This window comes from Muscardinus avellanarius (assembly GCF_963383645.1).
Source record: "Muscardinus avellanarius genome assembly, chromosome: 4".
NCBI classification, from domain to species: domain Eukaryota; kingdom Metazoa; phylum Chordata; class Mammalia; order Rodentia; family Gliridae; genus Muscardinus; species Muscardinus avellanarius.
The window spans coordinates 133,167,615-133,191,972 of NC_137789.1; the positions used below are offsets into that span (position 1 = coordinate 133,167,615).

Genomic DNA, 24,358 nt, shown 5'->3' on the forward strand with positions numbered 1-24,358 from the left:
AAAAAATCTATCCTAATATGGAATATGGACTCTAGATACCCAAAACGATCTCGAAAAAGAACAAAGCTAGAAGATGTATATTTTCTGGTTTCACACCTTATAAAGCTACAATAATTGAAACAGTGTAGTACTCTTATAAAGGCAGATATATAAACCATTGGAGTTAAATAAAAGCCTAGAGATAAATTCTTCCATATATTGTCAAGTTATTTTTGACAAGGTTTCCACAAACATTTGGTGGAGGAAATAATAATCTTTTAACTAAATATTGTTGAAAAATAATAATTACATGAAAAAGAATAAAATTGGACCCTTACCTAACACCATATACAAATATTAACTCAAAATAGATAAAAGACCTAAATATAAATCTTAAGACTATAAACTTTTAGAAGAAAATCTGGGTCATAAAACCTTGCAACATTGAAATTGGCAGTGATTTCTTGGATATGATTTCAATGGCACAGACAACAGAAGGGTAAACAAACTCCCTAAAGAATAAAAAAATATTGTATATCCAAAGACAATGTAACCAGAGTTAAAAGTTACTAATAGAATGGGATAAAATATTTCCAAATGCTATATCTGGAGGTATATTAATATTCCAACTAGAAATCCTAAAAGTTAGCCACAATAAAAGCAAATAATACAATTTAGAGATAGGTAAAAGACTAACATAAATAATGAATCTCCACAGATAACCAATCTTAGTTGTCTGTTGGATGAAAAATCTTGTTTCTCTGATTCTGGTGTGTGTTACCTATTCTTTGTAATTAATCTCTTTGAGTATTTTCTCTAGCACTGGTTTTGAAGACATAAATTCCTTCAGTTTCTGTTTGTCATGGAAGCTTCTTATTTTTCCATCTAATTTGATAGAAAGTTTTGTTGGGTAGGAAATTTTTGGCTGGAAGTTGTTTTCTTTCAGAGTTTGGAATATGTTACTCCAAGCCCTTCTGGCTCTCATGACTTGGTTTGGGAAGTCTGGAGTGATTCTAATTGGTTTGCCTCTGAATGTCACTTGGCCCTTTGTTTTTGTTGCCTTTAAGATTCTCTGCCTGGCTTCCACATTGGTCATTTTGACTATTATGTGGTGTGGGAATCCTCTTCTCCGATCCTGTCTAAAGGGAGTTCTACAAGTTTCCTGGACCTATGTATCAACCTCTTGCTCTATGTTTGGAAAATTTTCTGCTATTACTTCCTTGAAGATATTATTGATCCCTTTGGTTTCACCTTCTTTTCCCTCCTCTATTCCGATTATTCTTAGGTTAGCTCTCTTAAAATGGGCCCATATTTCTTCAATGTCAGATTCCTGCTGTTGGATTTTTTTTTTCTAAATTAGAAACTATGCGTTCATTTTTGAAGTGATCATCTTCTAGGAGTGAGATTTTATTCTCCATGTGGTCTAATTGTTGTTTGTACTTTTAATTGAGGCCTTTATTTCATTAATTGCATCCTTTATCTCTTTTTGGCTCTCTCTGAATTCTTTTCGAAACACCTCTATTATTTCTACAGTTATTTTCCTGATTTGATCTTCTAGAAATCTCTGAATTTCTGTTTTATCGGGTTCTGATGTTGTGGGGTTGTGGGCAATCATTGCTCCATTGTTATTCCTCTTTCCCATGATTTTGGAAGTTTGTGCCTTCTCTGGGTTCTTCCCTTGGGTCACTACAACTTCACTTAAGGTGCTCTGGATCTCGAGTCTGTGGTATCTCAGTCCCCACTACTCCTTTACTGGGTTGTATCGCAGAGTCTCAGACCCAGGGAGTCAATTGAGGCTGCTTTAGACCATGGGGGGGTGCCAGGTTGGGCGTTCTCCTATGGTGTGATATCTCTGCCACCGCCACTCCCCCACTGGGTCAAGTCCCTGGGAGTGCAGTACTGGGATTTCTCCTCTAGGGCCTGCAATTTGACTCACTGTTGTTGAGTGCGCTGATGGAGCTGTAGTGGACTCGGTGAATTTGCTGCTGCTGCTGCCGGAGGCAATATGGCACTGCTGCCATGCCCTTGGCTGTGAGGCTGGCTTATTTCTTCTCTGGTTTTGAGCTCTGCTCTGAGTCCCTGCAGGATGTGCTGAGCCCAGCCCCTGGGAGCTTTAGATGCTCCTTGCGCCGAAAAATCTGCCGAATTCTGCCTGGCTGTTACGCAGCGGCTCATCTTGGCTCACTGTCCACCGCTCCTCTCTGGAGCCTGGTGGGCTGTTGAGTGTGTTGGTCTGGTGCCGTCTGGTAAATTTGCCACTGCTGCCGGCAGTAAGGCACTTCTGCCACGTCCTCGGACGTGAGGTCAGCGTATCTCCTCTGTGGCTCTGAGCTCCATTCTGAGTCCCCCTCCACTCTGGAGCCTGGTGCTGCAAGGGAAGATGGCACGCCGCTCTGCTCCACGCCGCGGCTCCTGCCACAGCACTGCGGTCTGGTTTCTTTCTAGTGTCTCGTTTTTCCAGCCCTCTTTTTCTCTGTCCCTTGTAATTACATTTTTTGTTTCTCTGCTGATGGTGTTTTCTGGCTATGAAAGGCGCTGATTTTGTGGAAATAGAGATTGGTTGTTAGCGGGGCTTGTAAGCCCCACTTTTCTCCGTCGCCATCTTCCCGGAAGTCCCAGAGCTTGAATTCTTAACATCATAAAAATACTGCTTCCTGTTGAGAGGAAGACCTAAACTCCTATACATAATTAGGAGTTAGTGAGGAGATAGAAAGGAAATAGGCAGATAGGGAAAAGATAGGGAAAAAAGTTAACTTCCTGAGTTTCCTGAGGGGCGACAAATGCCTGAAACTCCAAAGGCTCAGAGATAAGAGGGCCAGAGCTTCACAAAGCCATCTGTTTACTAATCAACCAACCCAGGAGCCAGCACAGAGCAAGTGGACACTCCTACTGAATGAAAGAAAGGAGATGAGACCCTTCAAAGGACTTGCAAATACCATATGCAAATTCTCCTTGGAATCCCAAAAGTCACCCTAACCAAAAGCAGACTTGCAAGCGGTCAGGCCTTGCCTGACCCCATGACAAATTGGGGACTTTCCCTCTCGGGACCCCCTCCCCTTTTGGGGAGCTGTTCTCCCTCTTGCAGGTTGTGTTGGCCCTGAGAGAAGGCAGAGTACATCTGAGGGCACGTGGCTCGGGCGACTCTTGAGTAGTGACCTGAAGGCCTCTGCTGGACATCATGACTGACCAGGCCCCTAGAGGTGACCTGCACCTCTTTTCTGGCAGATCGCGTGGACTCTGGGAGAAAGTAGTTTGCAACTGATGGGCGCTTGGCTCGGGAGACACTCGGGTAGTGACCCTGAAGGCAGCTACTGGACCCCGGAGTTCTGACAGCCCCTTTGGGGTGTTCGGCCACTTTTCTCTATTCCCTTCTGGCAGATTGCATGGACGCTGGAAGAAAGCAGCCTGCACCTGAAGGCAATTAGGCTTGGGCTACTCTCAAGTATTGTCCTGAAGGCAGCTGCTGGACCCAGAGTTCCAGCCCCTTTGGGGGTGTTCAGCCACCTTCCCCCCATTTCTTGTTGCTTCCAATAAACCTTTACTTCCCTTCCTGAGGTCTGCGGGTGTCATTCTTCGCTCACCGTAGACAAGAACTCACCGGGTTTCCTCTCAAGAAACCCCCGTTTCACTAGCCCCCCCCCCCAGACCAACAAATGCTGTCTCCTCCTCTCTCAGTTTGGAAGGGGGAAAACCCAGGACCTCCTTGCCCCACATCTGGCCCACTGGAGCTGCTTGTGGCTGCCAGCCCTAGAGGCATAGACACATGAAATGGTAAATGCCCCAACTGGAAAGTACTTTTCTAGATTTCTGAGAATGCTTCTAACAAGACAATGCCTGTATCTTGCACAAAAGAAATAGATGGGATCCAGGCATGGTGGTACACACCTATAATCCCAGTACTTGGGAGGCTGAGATAGAAGGATTGCAGGCTTGAGGCCACTTCAGTAACACAGCAAGAGCCTCAGCAACTTAGTGAAAAGACTGTTTCAAAAATAAAAAATAAAATAGGGCTGGAGACACAGCTCACAGGTAGAATGTCTTTGGGTTCAATCCACAATACCAAACCACAAAGAAGAAGGAGGAGGAAAAGGAAGAGAAAAGGAGGAGGAGGAAGAGGAGGAAGAGGGAGGGATGAAGAAAAAAGAAGAAAAGGAAGGAAGGAGAGAAGAAAGGAGGGAGGGAAAGGAAAGAAAGAGAGCTGGGCCTTGCATCCCCTGCAGACAAGAATTCTGGTCCCCTGCAGAACCTCCAGGAAAGACATGGGAAATCTCTGCAGCCTGATAGGACATCTGTCTCCCACTTCACAACTGTTAGCCAAGGACATTTCCATGGCTCTTCAGAGAAGCCAGATTTCACACCAAATGTCACAAGATACCTAACTAAGGAGATGGAAGCTCAGAGAAATTATATAACCTCTGTACATAGACCTTATAACTTCATCCTCATTTTATAGCTAGGAAGTGACAGATCAATCTTATTCTAGAGCTTGAATTCTTAACATCATAAAATACTGCTTCCCATTGAGAGGAAGACCTAAGCTCCTATACATAATTAGGAGTTAGCTCCCCACATGAAATATCCCCACATCCTGGAAACAGTCAGCAAAGAAACTGAGTGGGGTGATAGGGCAGGGACTTGTTTGTCAGGCATTCAAGCAGAGCCAGCCCTTCAGGGTGCAGAGATGAGCATCCATTCAGATCAGTGGGCACCTGAGGCAGAACGGCAGAGCTGACACAATGGTAGCTTGGGGGCTACTGTTGGAAAAGCAGTTTCCTAAGGGCTTATCTTTAGGTGGCCACACTGGCTCAAGGAGGGCAAGCCAGCATTAGCAGTTACATCAGAGACAGAACTACAGAACCCAGGGAGTAACAATTTTTTTTTTGTATGAATGTAAATAGTATATTTCTGCTTCCCACTGCCTTGCTAGTGGCACCTGGAGAGGTTATGATGGAGAATACTTGGGAGGGTGGGAACACCTGGACGAGTCACACGGGGAAGGAGCTCCACTCACTCACTCAGGGCTCAAGGAGCTTTGACCATCTCTGCCCTGTAAACGGACAGCAAGTAGGAGATAGCGGAGCGGGAGCAAATATGATAAAGTGTTACCAACTAATGTACCTAAGCGAAGGTTGAAGGTCACGTGATTGTTCACTGGACTCTTCTATGATTTTCCTCTATTTGAATTTTTAAAAAAATAAAGGGCTGGGGATGTGGTTCAGAGGTAGAACACTTGCTCAGCATGCAGAAGGCCAAAGGTTGGATTCCTAGCACTGCAAAATAAGTAAGTAAGAAAATAAATAAAGCTAAAAACCAAAAAGGATGAGCTTTATCCTCAAGTTAGAAACTGAGAGGTTTAAGAAGAAGGTATGGGGAGAAGAGTTTGTATAAAAAGGTGGAAACTTTTTATTTAATTTATTTTGTGGGGGGGGGCCACTGGAGATGGAACCCAGGGGTATTCTACTGCCGAGCTATACCCCTAGCCCTATTTTATTTTTTTAATTTTGAAACAGGGACTCACTAGGTTGCAGAGGACCACACTAAGTAGCTGAGGCCGGCTGCAAACCTGTGCTCCTCCTGTCTCAGCCTCCCAAGTACTGGGATTATAGGCATGTACCACCAAGCCTGGCTAGAATATATATATTTTAACAGTACTGAGGTTGGGACCCAGGGGCCTTACTTCTATTTTCTAGTATGTATGTATGTATGTATGTATGTATGTATGTATGTAAGTAAGTAAGTATTTATGGTACTGGAGATGGAACCCAGGGGCTTTTCTACCCCCAGGCTATACTCCCAGACCTATTTCATATTTTATTTGGAAACAGGGTCTCACTAAGTTGCTGAGAACCTCACTAAGTAACTGAGGCTGACTTTGAACCTGTGCAATCCCCTTGTCTCAGCCTCCCAAGTACTGGGATTACAAGTGTGCGCCACCATGTCTGGTTTAGTCTTTTTATTTTTTGAAACAGGGTCTCACTGAATTGCAAGGAGCCTTGCTAAGAAGCTGAGGCTGTCTGCGAACCACGATTCTCCTGTCTCCGCCTCCCGAATGCTGGGATTACAAGCATGCACCACAACTCCTAGCTTCTGGAATCTATACTTTTAACAAGAGCAGCCAATACTGAGAAGCACTGTACTAAACAAATCAGACTGCATACCAGCTTAGAACAATAGGGGAAGACACTGAATTTCCTAAAGAGAGGCCCAGCCCTAGCAGCCGACTCATAGCTACACTTCTGGCAGAATGAAAGAGACAAGTATATAAAGAGCAACCTGAGGCCTGTGAGATCAGATGCTGCACTTGCTGCGCTCATCTCAGGCCAAGAGTCAGCCCCTTATTATTAGAACTATCTGCAGGATATTCCTGCCTCCATGGATCCATTCACTTTTTTGGATTTTGCTTCCATTTGCTTTTGTAAGGTTCCTTATGAAAAACCCCAACCTCATGTTAGTAAACACAAACTAAAAAGGGTCTGCTTATATCCTGGCCAAAACAGTTGGAGAAATGCAAGTCTCCGTAAAAGTCACACAGAAGCTGGGCGTGGTGGCCCACACTTGTAATGCCAGCATTTGGGAGGCTGAGACAGGAAGATCATGGTTCTCAGTCAGCCCCAGCTACTCAGTGAGGCCCTCTGCAACTCAGTGAGACCCTGTTTCAAAGTACAGAATAAAAATTAGGGCTGGGGGGTGTAGCTTGGAGTTAGAATGCCTCTGCAAACAAAACAAACCCCCCCCCCAAAAAAAAAAAAAAAAAAAAACAAGTCAAACAGAGTGGTGAAGGCAGTGTTTTAAGCTGAAGAATGAAGGTGATAGGATGGAGCAAGAGCAGTTGGAGGGAAACTACTTTTCTGAAAGCCTGCTGTCTCTGCACCAGGCTAATATGTATCCACTTTGTATCTTGATTTTAACAGTGGAGCTGGGTGTGGTGGCCCAGTGTGGTATGGTGGCCCAGTGTGGTAGCCTATGCTCCTAATCCCAGCACTTGGGAGGCTAGCCTCAGCAATTCAAATTAGGCTCTCAGCAATTTAGAGAGAATGAAAAACAGGGCTGAGAATGTAGCGTGAAGGCATAATGCCCTTGGGTTCGATCCCTAGTACAACAACAACAACAACAACAAAACAACAACAACAACAACACAACAATAATATAAAATAAAAATTTTAAATATTATTTTTTAAAATTAAAAACATAATTAGGGCCTGTGGCAGAGAAGGACATAACCAGCTGCAGGTGGGCGGACCGCGGGTGGGATGGAGGTGGTCTTGGAGCAGTACTTGGAGGACACGATGAAGAATCCACACTTTGTTGGAGTCCTATGCACAGATTCACAGGGACTTAATCTCGGCTGCTATGGAACTCTGTCAGATGAGCATCCTGGGATGATATCTACTCTAGCCCAGCAAGCATCTAAACTAACTTCTGACCCCACTGATATTCCTGTGCTGTGTCTAGAATCAGATAATGAGACCGTTATGACCCAGAAACACGACGGCATCAAGGTGGCAGTGCATAAAATGGCCTCTTGATGCCTGTCACAGGGACTCAATCTCACCTATGTTGATTATCTTGTAAAACTAGAAGGTTCCAGCAGTTAGGCTGTTCATTTAAATGTATATTGGGCACTTTCTATTTATTTTCGTCTCAGTTACTTTTTAACCAGCCTATTAGGATATTAATAAGAAAGGATCATGTTTTGAAACAGCAGGTCCATGTCACTTTGTATATAGAATTTTGTAATGTTCAATAAATCTGTTTGGAGATTAATTAATTAATTAATTAATAAAAACAGGTTTGGGGTATAGCAAGGAGGTAGAAGGTCCCTGAGTTCCATTCCCAGTAACACACACACACACACACACACACACACACACACACCCCACAAAAAAAGTGGAGAAAACAGGGTCAGACAAGTTGAATATTATGCAGACATTAAAAGGCAGAGCTGGGATTTAAAACCCAGGTATCCAATAACAGAGCTTATGCTCTCTCTATTCTATGATTTTGATGCCTTTAGAAAGAATGTAAGATCTTAAGAATGGAAAAACTAAGAGAAGTACTCAAAGTGATTTTTTTTTCTGCTCGGTATTGTCCCCTACATGAGTACCCAAAGAGAGGTCACAGCTCCCCAAGTAGCTAGAATGGAAATAAAGGCAGAATGATAGAAAACAGATCACCTACTTTCCCTATGTTATTAGAGGACGGGACCTACAGAGGTTAGAGAGGCTACTCAGAGACCTAGGAATTCAGTGTGGACAGAGAACAGAGGGTGGTAGATCACACGGTGATCCCGGAGCTCATTCAGCCAGAGCCACCATCGTTCTGTCACTGACAAAAAAATATTATTCTCCCAGAAACCCTTCTTCTTAAGTGAAATTCATATAAGAAACCAAACATGACTTGTTTCAGTGCACATGCTAATCCATATTGATTCTGCTCACATCTAGGGGCATCTGCCCTCACATTCTCTTCAGTCTATTTATAGCTTCAGGCTGTCCCTTATCAATGTCCACACGCATATTTCAGAACATTCCTTTTAGTCAGATTTTTTTTTTCTGGTACTGGGGATGGAACCCAGGGGCATTCTACCTACGATCTACACCCACAGGGTCTCACTGAGTTGCAAAGGGCCTCACTAAGTAGCTGAGGCTGGCCACGAACCAGCCTGTCTCAGCCTCCCAAATGCTGGGATTTTAAGCTTGAGCCACCACGCCCAGCTAGTCAGATATTTTTGATAAATAATGCTTCTCAGATGCTTCACGTATTAACAATAAGGAGATTATCAGGTCCTGACTTTGGCTGACATCTGGGTCTAATGAAAAGCATAGGCAGAGGATCTGTATTCTAGTTAATAATGAGGAAATGCAGAAAAATTAAAACAAACAAACAAACACATGACAACAGGAAAAGGGAAGGAGGTTGCCACATAAAAAAAGAAAGAGAGGCCAGGCGTGGTGGCACACGCTTGTAATCCCTGTGCTTGGAAGGCAGAGACAGGAGGATCGCGCAGGTTCAAAGCCTGGCGAAGAGACCCTGTTTCCAAAAAATATATAAAAATGGGTCTGGGAGTGTAGCCCGGAGGTAGAAGGGCTTCCAGGAACCCCAGCACCACCAAAAAAAAAAAAAAAAAAAAAAAAGAAAGAAAGAAGGAAGATGGCACCCAAAAGCAAGGGGGGTGAGACCATTCAGCAAAGAATGAGCAGCCCTTCTCCTGTGCATCTTGGCCAATAGCTCATGATACTGACTTTCGAGTAAGTGACCTAGTCCAAACTGAAACAGAGATAACTGTGTGTTTTAGATCCTGGGGTGTTCAACACGATTTCTTCGGAATAGCTCCAAAAATCCCTTTGGTCTTTGGGAGTGCGAAGCGATCTTTGGACAGAATTATAGAGGTGGGGCAGGACGGTAGAGATGAAATACATAAAGAATGTTAACTGTGCTATTTGTTTAACATCCCAAATCACTGCAAGATAAGGCAGTGATTTCTCAAAAAGGGTCCCTTTAACTTTGCTGGCTATAAAATTAATAGATACTCACCCTTGAAAAGCTCTTATTGCACTAAAACTAACTGAAAACTAATGAACTTAAGTGTTGGATGTAAGTACATAGTGCATAGTTTGGTAATCCAAAAGTTATTTGTTTGCTTGGTGTTGAAGATTGAACCCGGGGCATTCTACCTCTGAGCTATACTCTCAGCCTTATTTTATTTTTATTTTTTATTTATTCATTCATTCATTCATTCATTCATTCATTCATTTTGTGGTACTGGGGGTGGAACCCAGAGGCTTTTCTACCTCTGGGCTATACTCCCAGACCTATTTTTTTTATTCTTTATTTGGAAACAGGGTCTCACTAAGTTGTTGAGAGCCTCACTAAGTAGCTGAGGCTGGCTTCAAACCTGTGTGATCCTCCTGTCTCAGCCTCCCAAGCAGTGGGATTACGAGCGTGCGCTACCATGCCCGTCTCCTGCCTAAATATTTAACTAATCTCTCAGAGGGACCAAGGAATACACAAATCAACAAATCAATCAACAAATGTAAGGTTGCCTTCTAGACCAGTAATTTCTTAAGGAGGATAGGCAAGATCACTTACTGGGCAGTAAGAAAAAGACTAATATATTAAATCTAAAAAGTGATAGAAAGTATAACTTATCAAGAGTATAGTAATTTGTGCATAGTATTTACATTAAGTGTATAATTTGAGCAAAATGAATATTCACATTTTTCAAATAATTTAAAAGTCTGCAGACCATTGCTTCAGACGCTAAGCCTCACCTTGACAAAACTCCCCAAAAGGCGGCAGAATAATGAAAAGAAGGTAGGTTTTGGACTCAGCTAGGCCTAAACTTAAATCTTAGCTTCTTAGAGTTTCAGTTCCCTCTTATGTAAAATGGAAATAAGGCATTCATCATCAAGGTTTGTTTTTAGGAATGAATAAAATATACAGAGCCCCAGCACAGAATCTGGCACATACATGTATGCTTAAGGAATGGCAGTACTTAAGTTTGTCAAGGTCTACCAAACCTCCTTCTAGCCTTTTCTGCCAAAAAGGAGGAGAATGAATGTTCCTCTCCTAATTGCTATTACACAACATCACCCCTGAAACCCATGAGTGTCCAGCCTACAAGAGTCATGAAATCCACGAATACCCAATCAGTGCCTAACAGCAATGAGGAGAGGATCATTCGCTCTAACTCCTTGTTGGCAGAAAAGGGTAACATTGCGCAAGGTTATGTTCACAAGAGCCAAGGGAGGAAGGAGCCAACAGTTCTGGGTTCAAAGAGAGATCAGGTACACACGGGTCCAGGCTTGTGTGAGGTGCCTCTATCACATGCATTCTGCTGCTGACCAGAAAGGTGGGGATGGTTTTTTTTTTTTTTTTTTTTTTAATGGTTTTGTAAGCTGGGTGCAGTGGTGTACACTTGTAATCCCAGTGCTTGGGAGGCTGAGACAGGAGAACTGTAGGTTCAGCTACTTAGTGAGGACCTCTGCAACTTAGTAAGACCATGTTTTATTATTTATTTATTTATTTATTTATTTATTTATTTATTCGTGGTACTGGGGATGGAACCCAGGGGCCTTCTACCTCTGGGCTACACTCCCAGACCTATTTTATATTTTATTTGGAAACAGGGTTTAAGCCAGCTGAAGCTGGCTTCGAACCTGCACGATCCTCCTGTCTCAGCCTCCCAAGCACAGGGAAGACCCTGTTTTAAAATAAAGAATATATATTAAGCCAGGCGTGGTGGCGCATGCTTGTAATCCCCACACTTGGGAGGCTGAGACAGGAGGATCGCACAGGTTCAAAGCCAGCCTCAGCTACTTAGTGAGGCTCTCAACAACTTAGTGAGACCCTATTTCCAAATAAAATATAAAAAAAGGTCTGGGAGTATAGCCCGAAGGTAGAAAGCCTCTGGGTTCCACCCCCAGTACCACCAAAAAAATAAAAAATAAAATAAAATAAAGAATATTTTTGGCTGTGGTGTAGCTTGGAGGTAGAATGCCCCTAGGCTTAATCCCTAGTACTGCAAAATAAATAAGTAAATAAATGCTTTTGTAAAATAAGCCCAGAATTAACACCTCTCCTATCTGGCAGAACTTGGTCTCCTCTCACTAGTGTCCTCATGATCTCTGAGATGTATACACTACCCCTAGAATTCCTCATCAGTATCCTTCATTAGGATTTGCCCTGCACTCCCACCAATAGTCCAGACAGAGTACCTGCTCGAGGAAGAAAGGACTCCTTTGTGTTTCAAATCCAGAGAAGGGTCCCTGAAATCAACCTCGAAGATTTCCAATGTGCCATTAGTGCTAAAGGAGGCATCTAGCTGCTGGGCAGAAGTTCCTAGGCACAAGAAACATCAAGAAGAGGCAGCACATGAGCAATAATGCACGCATGGATTTAAGGCATAAAAGGGTTAAGGAATGCAGAGGAGAAACAGGAGAGGCTAGGCATACCCCTTCTCAAAGGTAACTCCAAAGAAAGCATGAGGCTCCTAGCCTTGAACGACAGTCCAACGCTGCTTTCAGGTATCCAAAACACCTACTGCCCCCTTGCTTATGCTGTGAGTCACCCCTACCTTTCTATAAATCTGTAAGCTTTTTCTAATGCTCAATAAAGAATTCTAACTGTTAAATTTCTCCTTGACCTATGTATTCCCAGTGACTTCTAGTCCATAGTATCACCATACCTGTGGCCAGATACACGGGATACTGGCTGACTGGGCTCCATACTTGGACAGCTGGCCGCTCAAGTTCCTTCAACTTCATGGTCTGTCCTGTAGATGGCAGAAAACTGACATGCCTCTTGACCCACTGAAAATTGAAACCAGCAAGTATAAGGGCCAAATCCAGGGAGCATCTGTGGACACAAGACCTTGTTTCTTTCCACCACAAGATGGGTTATTTTAGGGCAAGGTGGGGTAACAAATATGAGACCATCTGTAGATCTATGGACAGTTCATTTATTCACTTACTAAAATCTAATTATTATTATTATTTTTTTTTGGTGGTACTGAGGGTGGAACCCAGGGGCTTTTCTACCTCAGGGCTATACTCCCAGACCTATTTTAAACTTTATTTGGAAATAGGGTCTAAGAGCCTCACTAAATAGCTGAGGCTAGCTTTGAACCTGTGTGTTACTCCTGTCTCAGCTTCCCAAGCGTGTTTGTAACTGGGATTACAAGCGTGCGCCACCATGCCTGGCAAATCTAATTCTTTAAACCCCCAAAGATACTTAATTACACTGGTTGCCAAAGGCCCAATGGTGAAACCATTGAACCAGATAATTTCCGTGATTTTGTCCATTTCCTTGGCTTAACTATCACATATATGCTGATAACTCCCAAATTTATTTTACCCACACAAATCTCTGAGTACTAAGTTCTTCTATGCAGTTGCTGATCAAATATTTCTACTTGGACATAGCAGAGATATCTCAGTTAGTTTGCCTAAAATAGATTTTTCTTTTGCACCATCTCTTCTCAACACTCTTTCGTTCTTCATCCAGTTTTCTCCATCTTGGTGAGTGGTACCCCTAATCCACCTTACTGCTCAGCCAGGAATCCAATCCCTCCTTCTTCCCTGTTCTCTTCTAAGCCATTATTAGTCTTCCTGATTTTACCTCTAAATATGTTTAATAATCTGCTTGTTTCCCTTCCTCCACGGCCACTAGCCTGTTCAAAGGTACTGTCATCTCTCACCTGGATTACTTCACAGTCTCCAACTGGTTGTCTCCTTACTATTCGGGCCACCACCCGATTCCTTCTTTACATCACAGCAGGATAAAAGTAGAAATAAAAAGGAGGATTTTAGCAGTCGATGCAAAAAATCTTTCAGTGCTCTACCATACTTAGAATAGAATGCAGTCTCCAGCCTACCACTTCAAATTTATCTCCGACTACTTTTCCCTGGATTCAATGTGTTCTAGCCGCAGTGGCCGTTTTTTCATTTTCTGTCTTTTTCTATACTAGAACCTCTGCAAGACTCCCTCTGCTCTCGGTACTCTTCCCTTCTCTCTCTACATGACTAGCTTTTTATCACATTTTCTTGGACTCAGTATCTAACCTTCTCTGAGAGGTGATCCACCCAATCAAAAAGACCTCAATGTTTCTCTTCCAACAATTTATAACTATTTATTGACATTGACATTGTTGGTCTCTTCTGTTGATGTGTAAGCTCTGTAAGAGTCAGTATGGTTTCTGCAGTTTCACCATGACTACTGCCCAGGTCCTGACTGCACATAGTAAGTGCTTGATAAATATTTGTTGAATGAATGTTGGCATGCATTTTAACTCTGAGGTTTCCAGTTTAATATTGTAATCTATGGGCGGCACAAAGATTTTTTTTTTTAAATGTCAGCCAGGCATGGTGGCACATGCCTGTATTCTCAATACCTGGGAGGGCGAAGCAGAATTTTAGTAAGTTTGAGGATAGCTCCAGCAAGTTAGCAAGACCCTGTTTTAAAATAAAAATAAAAGCTGGGTGTGGTGTTGCATGCTTGTAATCCCAGTATTTGGGAGGCTGAGACAGGAGGATCATAGGTTCAAAGCCAGCCTCAGCAACTTAACAAGTTCCTTCCTCTGCAACTTAGTGGGACTCTGTTTTCAAATAAATAAAACTGGGTTTGGGTATAACTTGGAGGTAGAATGCCTCAGGGTTCCATCCCCAGTATCAAAATGAAATAAAATAAAATAAAAAATAAAAAGGGCTGGGAATGTGACTGGGAGGTGGAATGCCCCTGGGTTCAATCCCCAGTAACACACACACACACACACACACACACACACACACACACACGCACAGAATTTGAAAGAGAAAATTTAAGACCTATTGTGACCTGCTTGAGCTAACCAGTCAGGCCAGTTTCACCTACAAAAACAAGAAGTAGTATTACTTAATCCCTAATGTTCTTTCCAACTTGAAGAAAGTTTAAGGCTGAGATTTCCTTCCAGAGGCCTAAAACATCTCTTATCAGGTAACCTTTGACCAGAGGCCCCATTCATGCAGTTACCAGTGCCACCTGCTGGTCGCAGTTATTTTCACATTTCTGGGAAAAGAATTCCTACTAATAAGAGGAGCTGCGATGAGCAATTGTGTATTCGAAGTGTATATTTCATTTACGTCTCTCAATGCTTCTATAAGTGGAGTACTGCTATTGACCCATTTTACAGTAAGACAACTGGCTGGGCCAAGTCGTGAACTCGAGTTAGCCCGAAGAGCTCACACTTGTAACCATTACGCTAATCTAAACTCCGTAAGTGTTTAAATCGCTGACAGTCTGGGAATTGGGTAAATGGGCTCTTAATCCACTTTGTTCAGAGGCATCTGTTCACAAAATGCGCCCTGCTGGGGTCAGACCGGCCGGCGGGGCAGCTGGCGGGGAGCCACGGCCATCCAACCAGGAGCTGAGCGGACTCCCGCAGCCGAGGAGGGGCCGGCCCTGCAGCCCTCCCCGGGAGGTCGGGTGGCTGCCCTCCCGCCGCCGGCCGGGCGCGGCGCAGCGGGGTGGTGAGCCAGCCACCCGCCAGGCCAGGGCGCAGGCAGCAGGTGCGGACCCCGGGCCGGGCCGGGCCGGGCCGGGCCCCAGGGCGGGTGGGACGGCGCCAGGGCTGCGCCCCTGTCCTTATCAGCTGGCGCGGCGGGAGGGTGGACCCGGGCGGGTCCGAGAGCCGGCAGGAGGGGGCCCGAGGACGCTCTGGCCGAGTCCCAGGGCGGACTTGAGCGCGGGCGGGCCCGGCCTCCGCAGCGATCGAGCTCCTCCGAGGGGCCAGCGGCATTCCAGGTCCCCGGGTCTCCAGTCTCAGGGGCCCGAACTAGCGGAGAAAACCCACCTGTGCATCGGGGCCAGGCGCGCGGGCTCCAGCCAGTCCTCTCGAAGGACTTTTGGGCTCTGCGGGATCTGTGGACGGAGGCTGCAGAGGGCCAAAAATAACCCTTCCCGGCAGAGCTCTGCCACCCACGCGCTCCACCGAGTGCCCTTAGGGTGAACCCGGACAGACCCACAAAGAGTGTTCCCGTATAGGATCAGGACTGTTAATCCGGCCTCCCTCACCTGCCCTGGAATTGCGCAGTTGTGGCCTAGACCAGTGAGTTCTATTCAAGTTGAGCCAGTATCTTAGGGCAGCCTCAAGAAAGGGAACATACTAAGTCATTACTCGGTTATTGAAGTGGGAGAAGACTGCAGGGGCTCTCAGTGGAATCCACCTAGTTGATAAAAAGCAACTGAGGCAGTAGGAAAGGGTGGTGGGTGATGCAGCGTCGCCCAGCGATACCCACTTACTGTTCACTGATGGACGAGTGTGCGCGCGAGTGTAGGTGAGGCTACAGTGGACTCAGGCGCGCCTGGGAGGTTTCAGGCAGGGGTGGGCGTGTCCCCTTGGCCCTGCAAAAGCACAGGTAATGTTTCAGCAAGGAGGAATGGGCCCAACTGGCTAGGAGGCACCTTGGCGTTTCCTGTACTGTGAATGAACGGGCTGGGGTGAGAGGCGTACTGATAGATTGTAGAATATCGACCCAATTCTGAAGATTTAACTGAAAGTTTGTACAAACTATGGATATGGGCATGTTGGAAACTCTTGGAGGGAGCAAAGCTGGAGGCGGGGACTCAAATGAGGCGACCTTAAAGAACAATCCAGGTACTAGATGATCGTAAAGGAAAGCTGCACAGACTTTCTTGATAAAGAGTTCAAAACTAGAGCTACTAGGGAAACAGTGGTGCTGTTAAAACCTATAGAACTTGAGGAAATGCTTAGAGATTCTTTTTTCCTTTTCTTTTGGTGCTGGGGATTGAATTCAGAAGCATTCTACCTGAGCCACACCTCCAGCCCTATATTTTGAAACAGGGTCTGAGTTGCTGTGGCTAGCTGTGAACCCGTGAGCCTCCTGTCTCAGCCTCCCATGTACTGGAATTACAAGCATGTAGCACCACACCAAGCTGAGATTGTATTTTTTTTATGTTGAGGGAATTGTATTTCCAAATAAAAATGTTCTGTAGGTACCTTGAACCTAAGTTGATTCAAAAGTCCCAAATTCTGTATTCCTGCCTGATTTGCCTCCAACAGAAATTTGAACCAGAGCTGTTTTCAGTAAGGCATGTAAACAAAAATGTGGACCTCTGTCAATTCACACATCTTTTTCTTTTTCCTGTGATACTAAGGATGGAACCCAGGGGGCATTCTTACCTCTGAGCTACACTCCCAGCCCTATTTTTTAGTCTTTTTATTTATGAAATAGGGTCTCACTGAGTTGTGAAGAGCCTAAGTAGCCGAGGCTGTCCTCGAACTACAATCCTCCGGTCTCAGCATGCATCTCTTTAAGAATTCTTCTCACTTTATTTTATAACTGCCAGTCTCCTCCTGTAGGTAACTACTTGAAGGCAATTAGTATCACTCATTTTATCTCCTTAGGACTTATCAGTGTCTGCTATATTGGACACAGAGATGTTTACTAAACAAATGACTATTATGAAGACAGAAAATGAAAACATAAAAAACCAGTGGAGACATTCAAAGAGTGGCCTTTTAGCAGAAGCACCCATCCCTGACCTCATAAAGGTCTCTTTCACTGCCTGGACACCCACTAAAGGACCCCTATGTCTAACTTGTATAAGCTTGTACTTTTCGCTGTGGCACTGGAGATTGAACCCAGGGGCATCTTCTACACTATACCTGCAGCCTTTTTTTTTTTTTTTTTTTTTTTTACAGGTCTCACTAAGGCTGGTCTCAAACCTGCAATCTTTGTCTCAACCTTCCAGGTACTGGGATTATAGGTGTGTGCCGCCACACCCAGGTAGGCTTGCTTTTTTAGTCACATTGAATGTATCCTTTTTTTTAATGGGTCAAGTTTAAGGGTAGTATGATTATAATTTAAGAAAATGTCCCCAAAGGAACATACAAAACATGGGTTGATTCACTTAAAAACAGACACACAAGAACCAGGTGTGGTGGTACATGCCTGTAATCCCAATACTTGGGAGGCCAAGACAGGAGGATCGCAGGTTTGAGGACAGCCTCAGCAGGTAGTGAGACTCATCAACCTAGCAAGATCTGGTTTCAAAATAAAAATAAAATAGGGCTGGGAATATAGCTCAAAGGTAGAATGCCCCTGGGTTAAATTCCCAGGACCACAAAATCAACAAGAAAAAGATACCTGAAGATGGACTCTCCAAAACATCTTTGCGTCGAGCCACTAGTGGCTCACACCTGTAATTCCTGTACTTGAGAGGCTAAGAAGTTCGAGGCTAGCCTCAGCAATTTAGCAAGACCTTGTTTTTTGTCTTTTTTTTTTTTTTAAAAGGGGAGAGCTAAAAAAAAAAGGGGGGGAGCTGGAGTATAACTTAGAGGTAGACTGCCCAGGTTCAATCCCCAGTACCAAAAACAGATTAAAAAACAAACAAAAAACAAAAACAAAAACAAAACCCTCACACATCTTTCCAGCCAGGCAGGGTGGCAATACTAAAAATCCCAGTCCTTGGGTGGCTGAGGTAAGACTACAGGTTCGAGGCCAGCATGCATAACTTAGCAAGACCCTGTTTCAAAATACAAAGGGCTCAGGGTATGCTCAGTGGTAGAGCATCCATGAGTTCATTCCCAGTACTGCAAACAAAAAACATCTTCCTCTTTCGAAGCCTTTTATAGGAGCTTGGATTATCATTTAGGATATTGTTAAGTTATGAATGGGTTCAGGAGAAACTCACAGAACTGTCCTCTAATTCATAAATATAGGTAATGTCAGACAGACATGGTGGCACATGCCTGTAATCCCGACGGTTGGGAGGCTAAGACAGAAGATCGCAGGTTTGAGGACAGCCTCAGCAATTTAGTGAGACCTTGTTTCAAAACAAAAAATAAAATAGGTATAATAAAACATACCTCCGACTTAGAATGCCTCTGGGTTCAATTATCAGTAACAGCAATAAGATTAGAGACAGTCGCAGCCTTAGGCTGCCCCTAAACACTTATCTACCCTATAATGTACTTAAAACGTTAGAGTACAATTTTTTAACTAACTACTATTATTACAAAAGCTATTTCAACTTGGAAAATTAGGAATCTATCTTCCTTCTCTGATCCTGTAAATGGAAAAAGGAGCAACCCTTACCGCCTGCTGGGCAAATGAAATACCACCTTTACTGTCCCAGTGAAATTAACGAATTAACATCTTATGCTTAACCCCCCACCCCACATCCTACTCTCCCATCCTTCCAATTCCAGAGCAGGAAAAACGAGGAGGGTAGGAGTAGGCAGGTTAAACAGAAAAAGGGGGAGGGGAATGAGGTTTTTCACAGCAGTGACTATTCCTGGGGAAATGAGGCACAAATACCATAGCACTGAGTTTTATTAGGGACTTCATTAAGGTTAAATCTCTAGGAATGAAGGAGTCCTAGTTAGGGGGCACAAAAGCCCATGAAGCCTCCTCAGATCTCATAGTGAACCACCGGCTCGGGTTCTTTGGTGGGATCACCGCCTCGTTCCAGGTACAGATTATTATAAGGATACTGCTTCGGCCCCTAAAGAAAAAAACACAGGTCAGCAAGAACAAGACACACCTAGCCAATATCTGGCCACGTTAATGATCATGCACAGTAAGTGGGCACATGGTGCCCCTGGTCAGACCCAGCTGGGCTGGAATGGCAGGAGCAGTGCTATCTTCCCTGCTCAGCCCAAGGCAGAGAGAAAGCCTAAATTGTAAGAGAAGTGGCGACTACACTGTGGGGGGTGTGGGAGGGCAGGAGGAGGACAAGAGGGGGGAGGGAGAGGAAAAAGAAAGAGAGTCACAGCATTCTAAATGAAACGATGCAGGTCTCGGTTGTGCTGCCCCTCTCTCTCTCTCTCTTTCTCTCTCTGGGTCGAGACAGACTCAATCTCCTTTAAGTCACTCAGCCTCTAATGGTTCCACCACTAAAGTGGCCTGGTAAATGAGGCGTGCAGGAGCAGCGGTGGGGGAAAGCACAGAGGAGACACGGCTGGGACGTGCTTTAGGGGCTGCTGGCTTTACCAACAAACAGCTGCCAGAGAACACAGCTCAAGGGGAGAAGAAAAGGGTGATGTGCTTACAGAACTGAAAAATGGCAGAGCCACACTGCGCTTCTTGCTCTCCTGAAGTGAAGTTAGTGCTCACCCCAGCCCTATGTTCACTCTCCAGTGAGGAGCCCCCAGGGCTTTGCAGGAAGGATCGTGTCAGTGCACACAGACATACCCACTACCTCAGGACAGATTATCTCTGCAAAGGTAGCACTGAGCAGCCAACTGCAAACATGGCAGCCCCTCCGCTTTCAGTTCCCCTCCTTCCAATCTATCTGGAGACTACTCCCAGATTAATCTTCCTAAGAACCCAGCTTCATCATGCCACTCTTCTATTCTTAACCCAGAATGGCTCCCTGGTACTCGAGGCAGGCCAAGTCATCACTGCGACCCCAACCCCTAACATGAGCTGCACCTAGTACACAGTAGGGACTGAATAAATATTTGTTGAATACATCACTACACCATCGAGTCCAAACCCTTTGGCTGTGCAACAAAAGCTGCTGATCTAAAGCCAGGTGTGGTGGCGCACGCTTGTAATCCCTGCACTTGGGAGGCGGAGACAGAAGGATCACGCAGGTTTGAAGCCAGCCGTGCTGGCTTAAGAGACCCTGTTTCCAAATAAAAAAGTATAAAAATAGGTCTGGGAGTGTAGCCTGGAGGTAGAAGGGTTTCCAGGAACCCCAGTACCACCAAAAAAAAAAAAAAAAAAAAAAAAAAAAACCTGCTGATCTAACTGATCACCTCAGCTCACAATTTTTTTTTTTTTTTTTTTTTTTTTTAGTCGTTGTTTTTTGTTTTCCCGGTAGGGACATTTTACCTCCAAGCTACACGCCCAGCCCTATTTTTTATTCTTTATTTTGAAACAGGGTCTCACTCAGTTGCAGAGGGCCTAAGTAGCTGAGGCTGTCCGTGAAAAACGATCGTCCTGTCTCTGGCTCCCGAATGCTGGGATTAGAAGCGTGCGCCACCACACCCAGCCTTCACAATGTTTTTTTTGTGTGTGTGTATGTGGGTTTGGGAATGGAACCCAGGGGTATTCGACCTCCGAGGTACACCCCCTGCCCTACTTTTTATTCTTTATTTTGAAACCAGGTCTCACTGAGTTGCAGAGGGCCTCACTAAGTAGCTGAGGATGTCCGCGAACCGCGATCCTCCAGGTCTCAGCCTCCCGAATGCTGGGATTACAAGCGTGCGCCACCACGCACAGCTCTTCACAATGTTTTTTTAACACAGTAATTTCCAAGTCTAGATGCACACCTAGGAGACTCCTGAAAATATTGATTCTAGGACCTTACTGTGGGGCTACTGAATTAGAAACTCTAAGAAGTGAGACCCAGGATCTGAAGTTTTAGCAGCTCTCCGGGAACCCAACACAGCTGATCATCTAGGAACTGTTGTATACACCTGTTCCTCTTCAACTAACTTACCTCCTCTCATTTTTGTTTTCTCTTGCCCAAAATGTTTTCTCCAAATCCTATTTTTTTTTGCATTAACCCTAATTCCTGAGGGCAGTTCCTTTACATTTATTCACTATACACATATATACACATAAACCCTGCCAAACTCCCACGTATTTATTCAAATGTTGCTCACGTCACTTATCCAAATGCTCCTAAACTTTTTATCCTTTACATTCTCCAAACTCTGCCCCAAGCTTGCAGCAGATACTTACTTGCTTCCAGTAACCTACAAAAAGTGCCCTTCACATGTCTAACAAAGAAAAAGGTTTCAGCTCAGATTCCTCGACTCTGCCTTGAAAGGTCACCTGCTGAAATCTAATTGGTTTAAGTCCAGTCCTCAAGTGGCAACTTGAGACTAGCAGGCTTCTACATTCACACTCCTCACCTACTCCTAAAGTGTACCTTCTCACTTAGGCTGTGTGAGAAGTAGCGGTGGAGCAGTACTGTTGCTTGTGCCAGACCAAAGGGTAAAGCCCTATCTTTCTATCTCTTAAGACTCCAGGAAGCTAAGGTTGGTAATGGTTGGTTTCCTATCCCCAGAAACTTCAATCCCTCAGGAAAAGGGGCTAAGCAGACGTACCCAGGGAAGCACTTCTCCAATACTCACCACAGGCTGGTAGGTGGGGTATATCTCCCCTAAGCAGAACATGAACATCATGAAGGCTACGAAACCGAAGAGATGCTTACACATGACATCCCAAGAAACAGGGGTGGGGGATGTGTCCACACGGTTCCTGATATACATGTCTAGATCCCAGTGTATCTGTGGTAGAAAGGCAAAAAACTATAAAAAACTGCAATTCCTGCAAAATGCCAGCAGTCCAGAGTGACCAGAGCTGAGAGAGGATTGACAGCAGCATTCTACTGTCAGAAGAAACATTCTGAGAGCTGCCCAGGTCTGAGACACACTGGCCTACATGCCTGGATGCTGGCCTCTGTCTAGGTTCTGCTCATCAGAGACAGCTCAGTTGTGAAATGCACAATTTTCACAGTACCAATTTTTTTTTTGTTGTTGTTGTTGTTGTTGCAGTGCTGGGGATTGAACTCAGGGGCATTCTACCTCCAAGCTACGCCCCCAGACCTATTTTTCATTCTTTATTTAACAGGGTTTCACTAAGTTGGAGAGGGCCTCACAATGTTGCAGAGGCTGGCTGCGATCCTGAGATCCTCCTGTCTCACCCTCCCAAGTACTGGGATTACAAGTGTGTGCCACCATGCCCATCCAGTACACAGTTTTAATTATTTCCAGAAATCCCACTCCACATGCCAGGTCTCAGGTTACTGATCTTGCTTCTTTGGGCAGAAAAACTTAAGTGTTACTTGAACAGAGAAGTACCATTTGAGTTAAAGGAAAATACCCAGGAAGACACAGGGAAATAGGGGGAAAAGTTAAAGAGGCTATGGTTTTCTCACCGGTTCACCCCAATTCAATCTTAGGTCTGGGTGGTCCCACTGATACCACGGATCCCTCTCATGCTGTGAACGATTAGGGAGCTTGGGGTAGTCACCATACCTAGTGAGACAATGAGACAATGAGAACTTCTGAAAGGGGCTGTGAGGTAGGTGTCTCAGACAATTCAGAGTCTTCAGAGATTAAAAAAAAAAAAAACAAAAAACCAAGTGAGAGATACGACTACTTCAACTAGGAATAAAGGAACTGACCATGGAATCAAGATCTCAAGTTCGAGTCACTAAACACAGAACCAAAGTCCACATTGTAATGAAAAATCCTATCAAACTCTGAAACAATATAACATTCAAGCTGTCATTACCTTCTTTCAAAAAGAAAAAGCACACAATTCTATAATGTTAGATCTAACAGGGAATCTAGCAATCAATTATTTTGATTCCCTCAGCAGATACAAAGTCAAACTAAAGCTTAAGGTGTGAATCCAAGTAGCTCAGCAAAGTGGAAAACAAAATCAAAAACCAAAAAAATTAAGAAAAGCAACTGTGTTTTCTCAACCACAGTTTGCATACATCTCCATGCCTCAAACACCTCATGGGGTGTCTTGTTTAGCTGGGTTAGCCTCGCCAAATCCAGGGTCGCCTTGCAGATTGCTATCAAGGCTGCTCCTGTCCACAACGCAATAAAAATAAATAATAGAAAATAATTCCAACTAGACATGTTACAGAAGATGACTGAAAAACAAGAATAAGAGGTACTGAAGGCAAGAATGAAAAAGTGGTTCTAGGGCAGAAAATGAAGGTGAATGTGTTGCACTACACAGTTAACCAACAGGGCTGTTACATGGAAATGGGGAGAATGTCAACTGGAGAAGGAGGGGTTGGCTCTTTTTGTTAAAGGGACACACAAATACAGAGTACTTCATCTACAAATAAGGTTCTCATGACAGGAATCCAGCTCCAGCCTGGTCACGTGCCTGGGGTGACAGCACCTGAGCCCAGCAGATGCTCAATCTAAATGAAACCCAGCGCTCCGGATGGAGCCAAGACAGGTTCCTGCTATTCGGGAGTCCTCGAGGGAGCCATTAAAAGCTCGGCTTCCTCATGTGAGGAAACAGCCTGAGCCAAGGAGAAAATTGAAGTCCTCTCGACTGCAGCTGCTCACCCACCCACTCCCACCTCCCTCCACCGAGAGAAGCACCCATACAATGACTCCGAGGGGTCACCACAAGGTTTGGGGAAAGGGTCAGGGTGGAGCACCCAGGCCAGCGATCTTCTCCCATCACTGCCAGGCGCGAGCAGGCCCTCTCCACCTCACCCCATGCCATCGTCCGGGTACGGCTCGTAATCTTCCAAGCGCATATTATACTTCTTGGCGGCGGCGGCCCGTTCTTCTGGAGTCCTGGGGTAGGGCCCCGGCAGCATGTCCTTGGACATGTGGAACGCTGGAGCGCAGAAGAGGGCAGGTCAGACCAACTTAGTCTCCAGCAGCCTGGGAGGCTTACGGCGGCAGTGGCCGAAGCCCTGGACTTCGCGGGCCGGCGCGACCCTCCAGCCTCTTTCCCGGACAAACCAATTCCACCCCCCGCCCCAAACGAGACACGGCGGCCGCGTGTCCACGGTCCCCGAGGCATCCCCTTCCCACACCACGGCCTCGCCCGTTCTCGCGGACCTGTCCGTGCCCCCAAGGGCACCACGTTCCGCACTGCCCTTCGCAGCCACTGGACCCCCAGGGCCCCGGCCCCGGCCGCCGCCATCTTCACCTTCCCCGAGCTTCCCTCTGCGCATGCGCACAGACGGCCACGGCGGCCGCGCGGGGCCAAACGTCCTCAGGTTCGCGCCGGGGCTCAGCGCCGCCCTGGCCATCCCTAAAGCTAGGAGCGCCGCAGCCTTAGCGAGGAGAAGAAAGCAGTCAGGTCACTTCGGAAAACAGGCCTCATTCTCTTCTTCTCTTACTGCTTCTCTTTTTCTTCTCCCTTACGAGCACGTT

At 45.2% G+C, this 24,358-nt stretch overlaps 3 protein-coding genes across 3 annotated transcripts in view; 1 reads left to right on the plus strand and 2 right to left on the minus strand.

Moving 5' to 3' along the window:
* The window catches only part of SEC31B (SEC31 homolog B, COPII coat complex component), a gene marked incomplete at both ends in the record, with an annotated part of 40,022 nt that extends 27,777 nt beyond the window's left edge, over window positions 1–12,245 (minus strand). The window contains 2 exons of the mRNA XM_080694090.1: window positions 11,697–11,820; window positions 12,167–12,245. Coding sequence (XP_080550216.1) covers window positions 11,697–11,820; window positions 12,167–12,245 — 203 coding nt within the window. The remainder of the gene's footprint in view (window positions 1–11,696; window positions 11,821–12,166) is intronic.
* On the plus strand, window positions 7,230–7,505 carry LOC308262751 (ragulator complex protein LAMTOR5-like; the record flags this gene model as incomplete). The annotated part of the gene is made up of 1 exon (XM_080695391.1): window positions 7,230–7,505. One exon carries the CDS (start codon window positions 7,230–7,232, stop codon window positions 7,503–7,505), a length of 276 nt encoding a protein of 91 aa, XP_080551517.1.
* Window positions 12,246–18,891: 6,646 nt separating the features above from the next.
* On the minus strand, window positions 18,892–24,136 carry NDUFB8 (NADH:ubiquinone oxidoreductase subunit B8; the record flags this gene model as incomplete). The annotated part of the gene is made up of 5 exons (XM_080694599.1): window positions 24,041–24,136; window positions 23,687–23,813; window positions 22,375–22,474; window positions 21,569–21,724; window positions 18,892–18,984 (listed from the first exon to the last, which is right to left on the minus strand). The coding sequence occupies exons 1-5, from the start codon at window positions 24,123–24,125 to the stop codon at window positions 18,892–18,894; spliced, it is 561 nt and encodes a 186-aa protein (XP_080550725.1). The 5' UTR covers window positions 24,126–24,136.
* Between the last annotated feature and the right edge of the window lie 222 nt (window positions 24,137–24,358).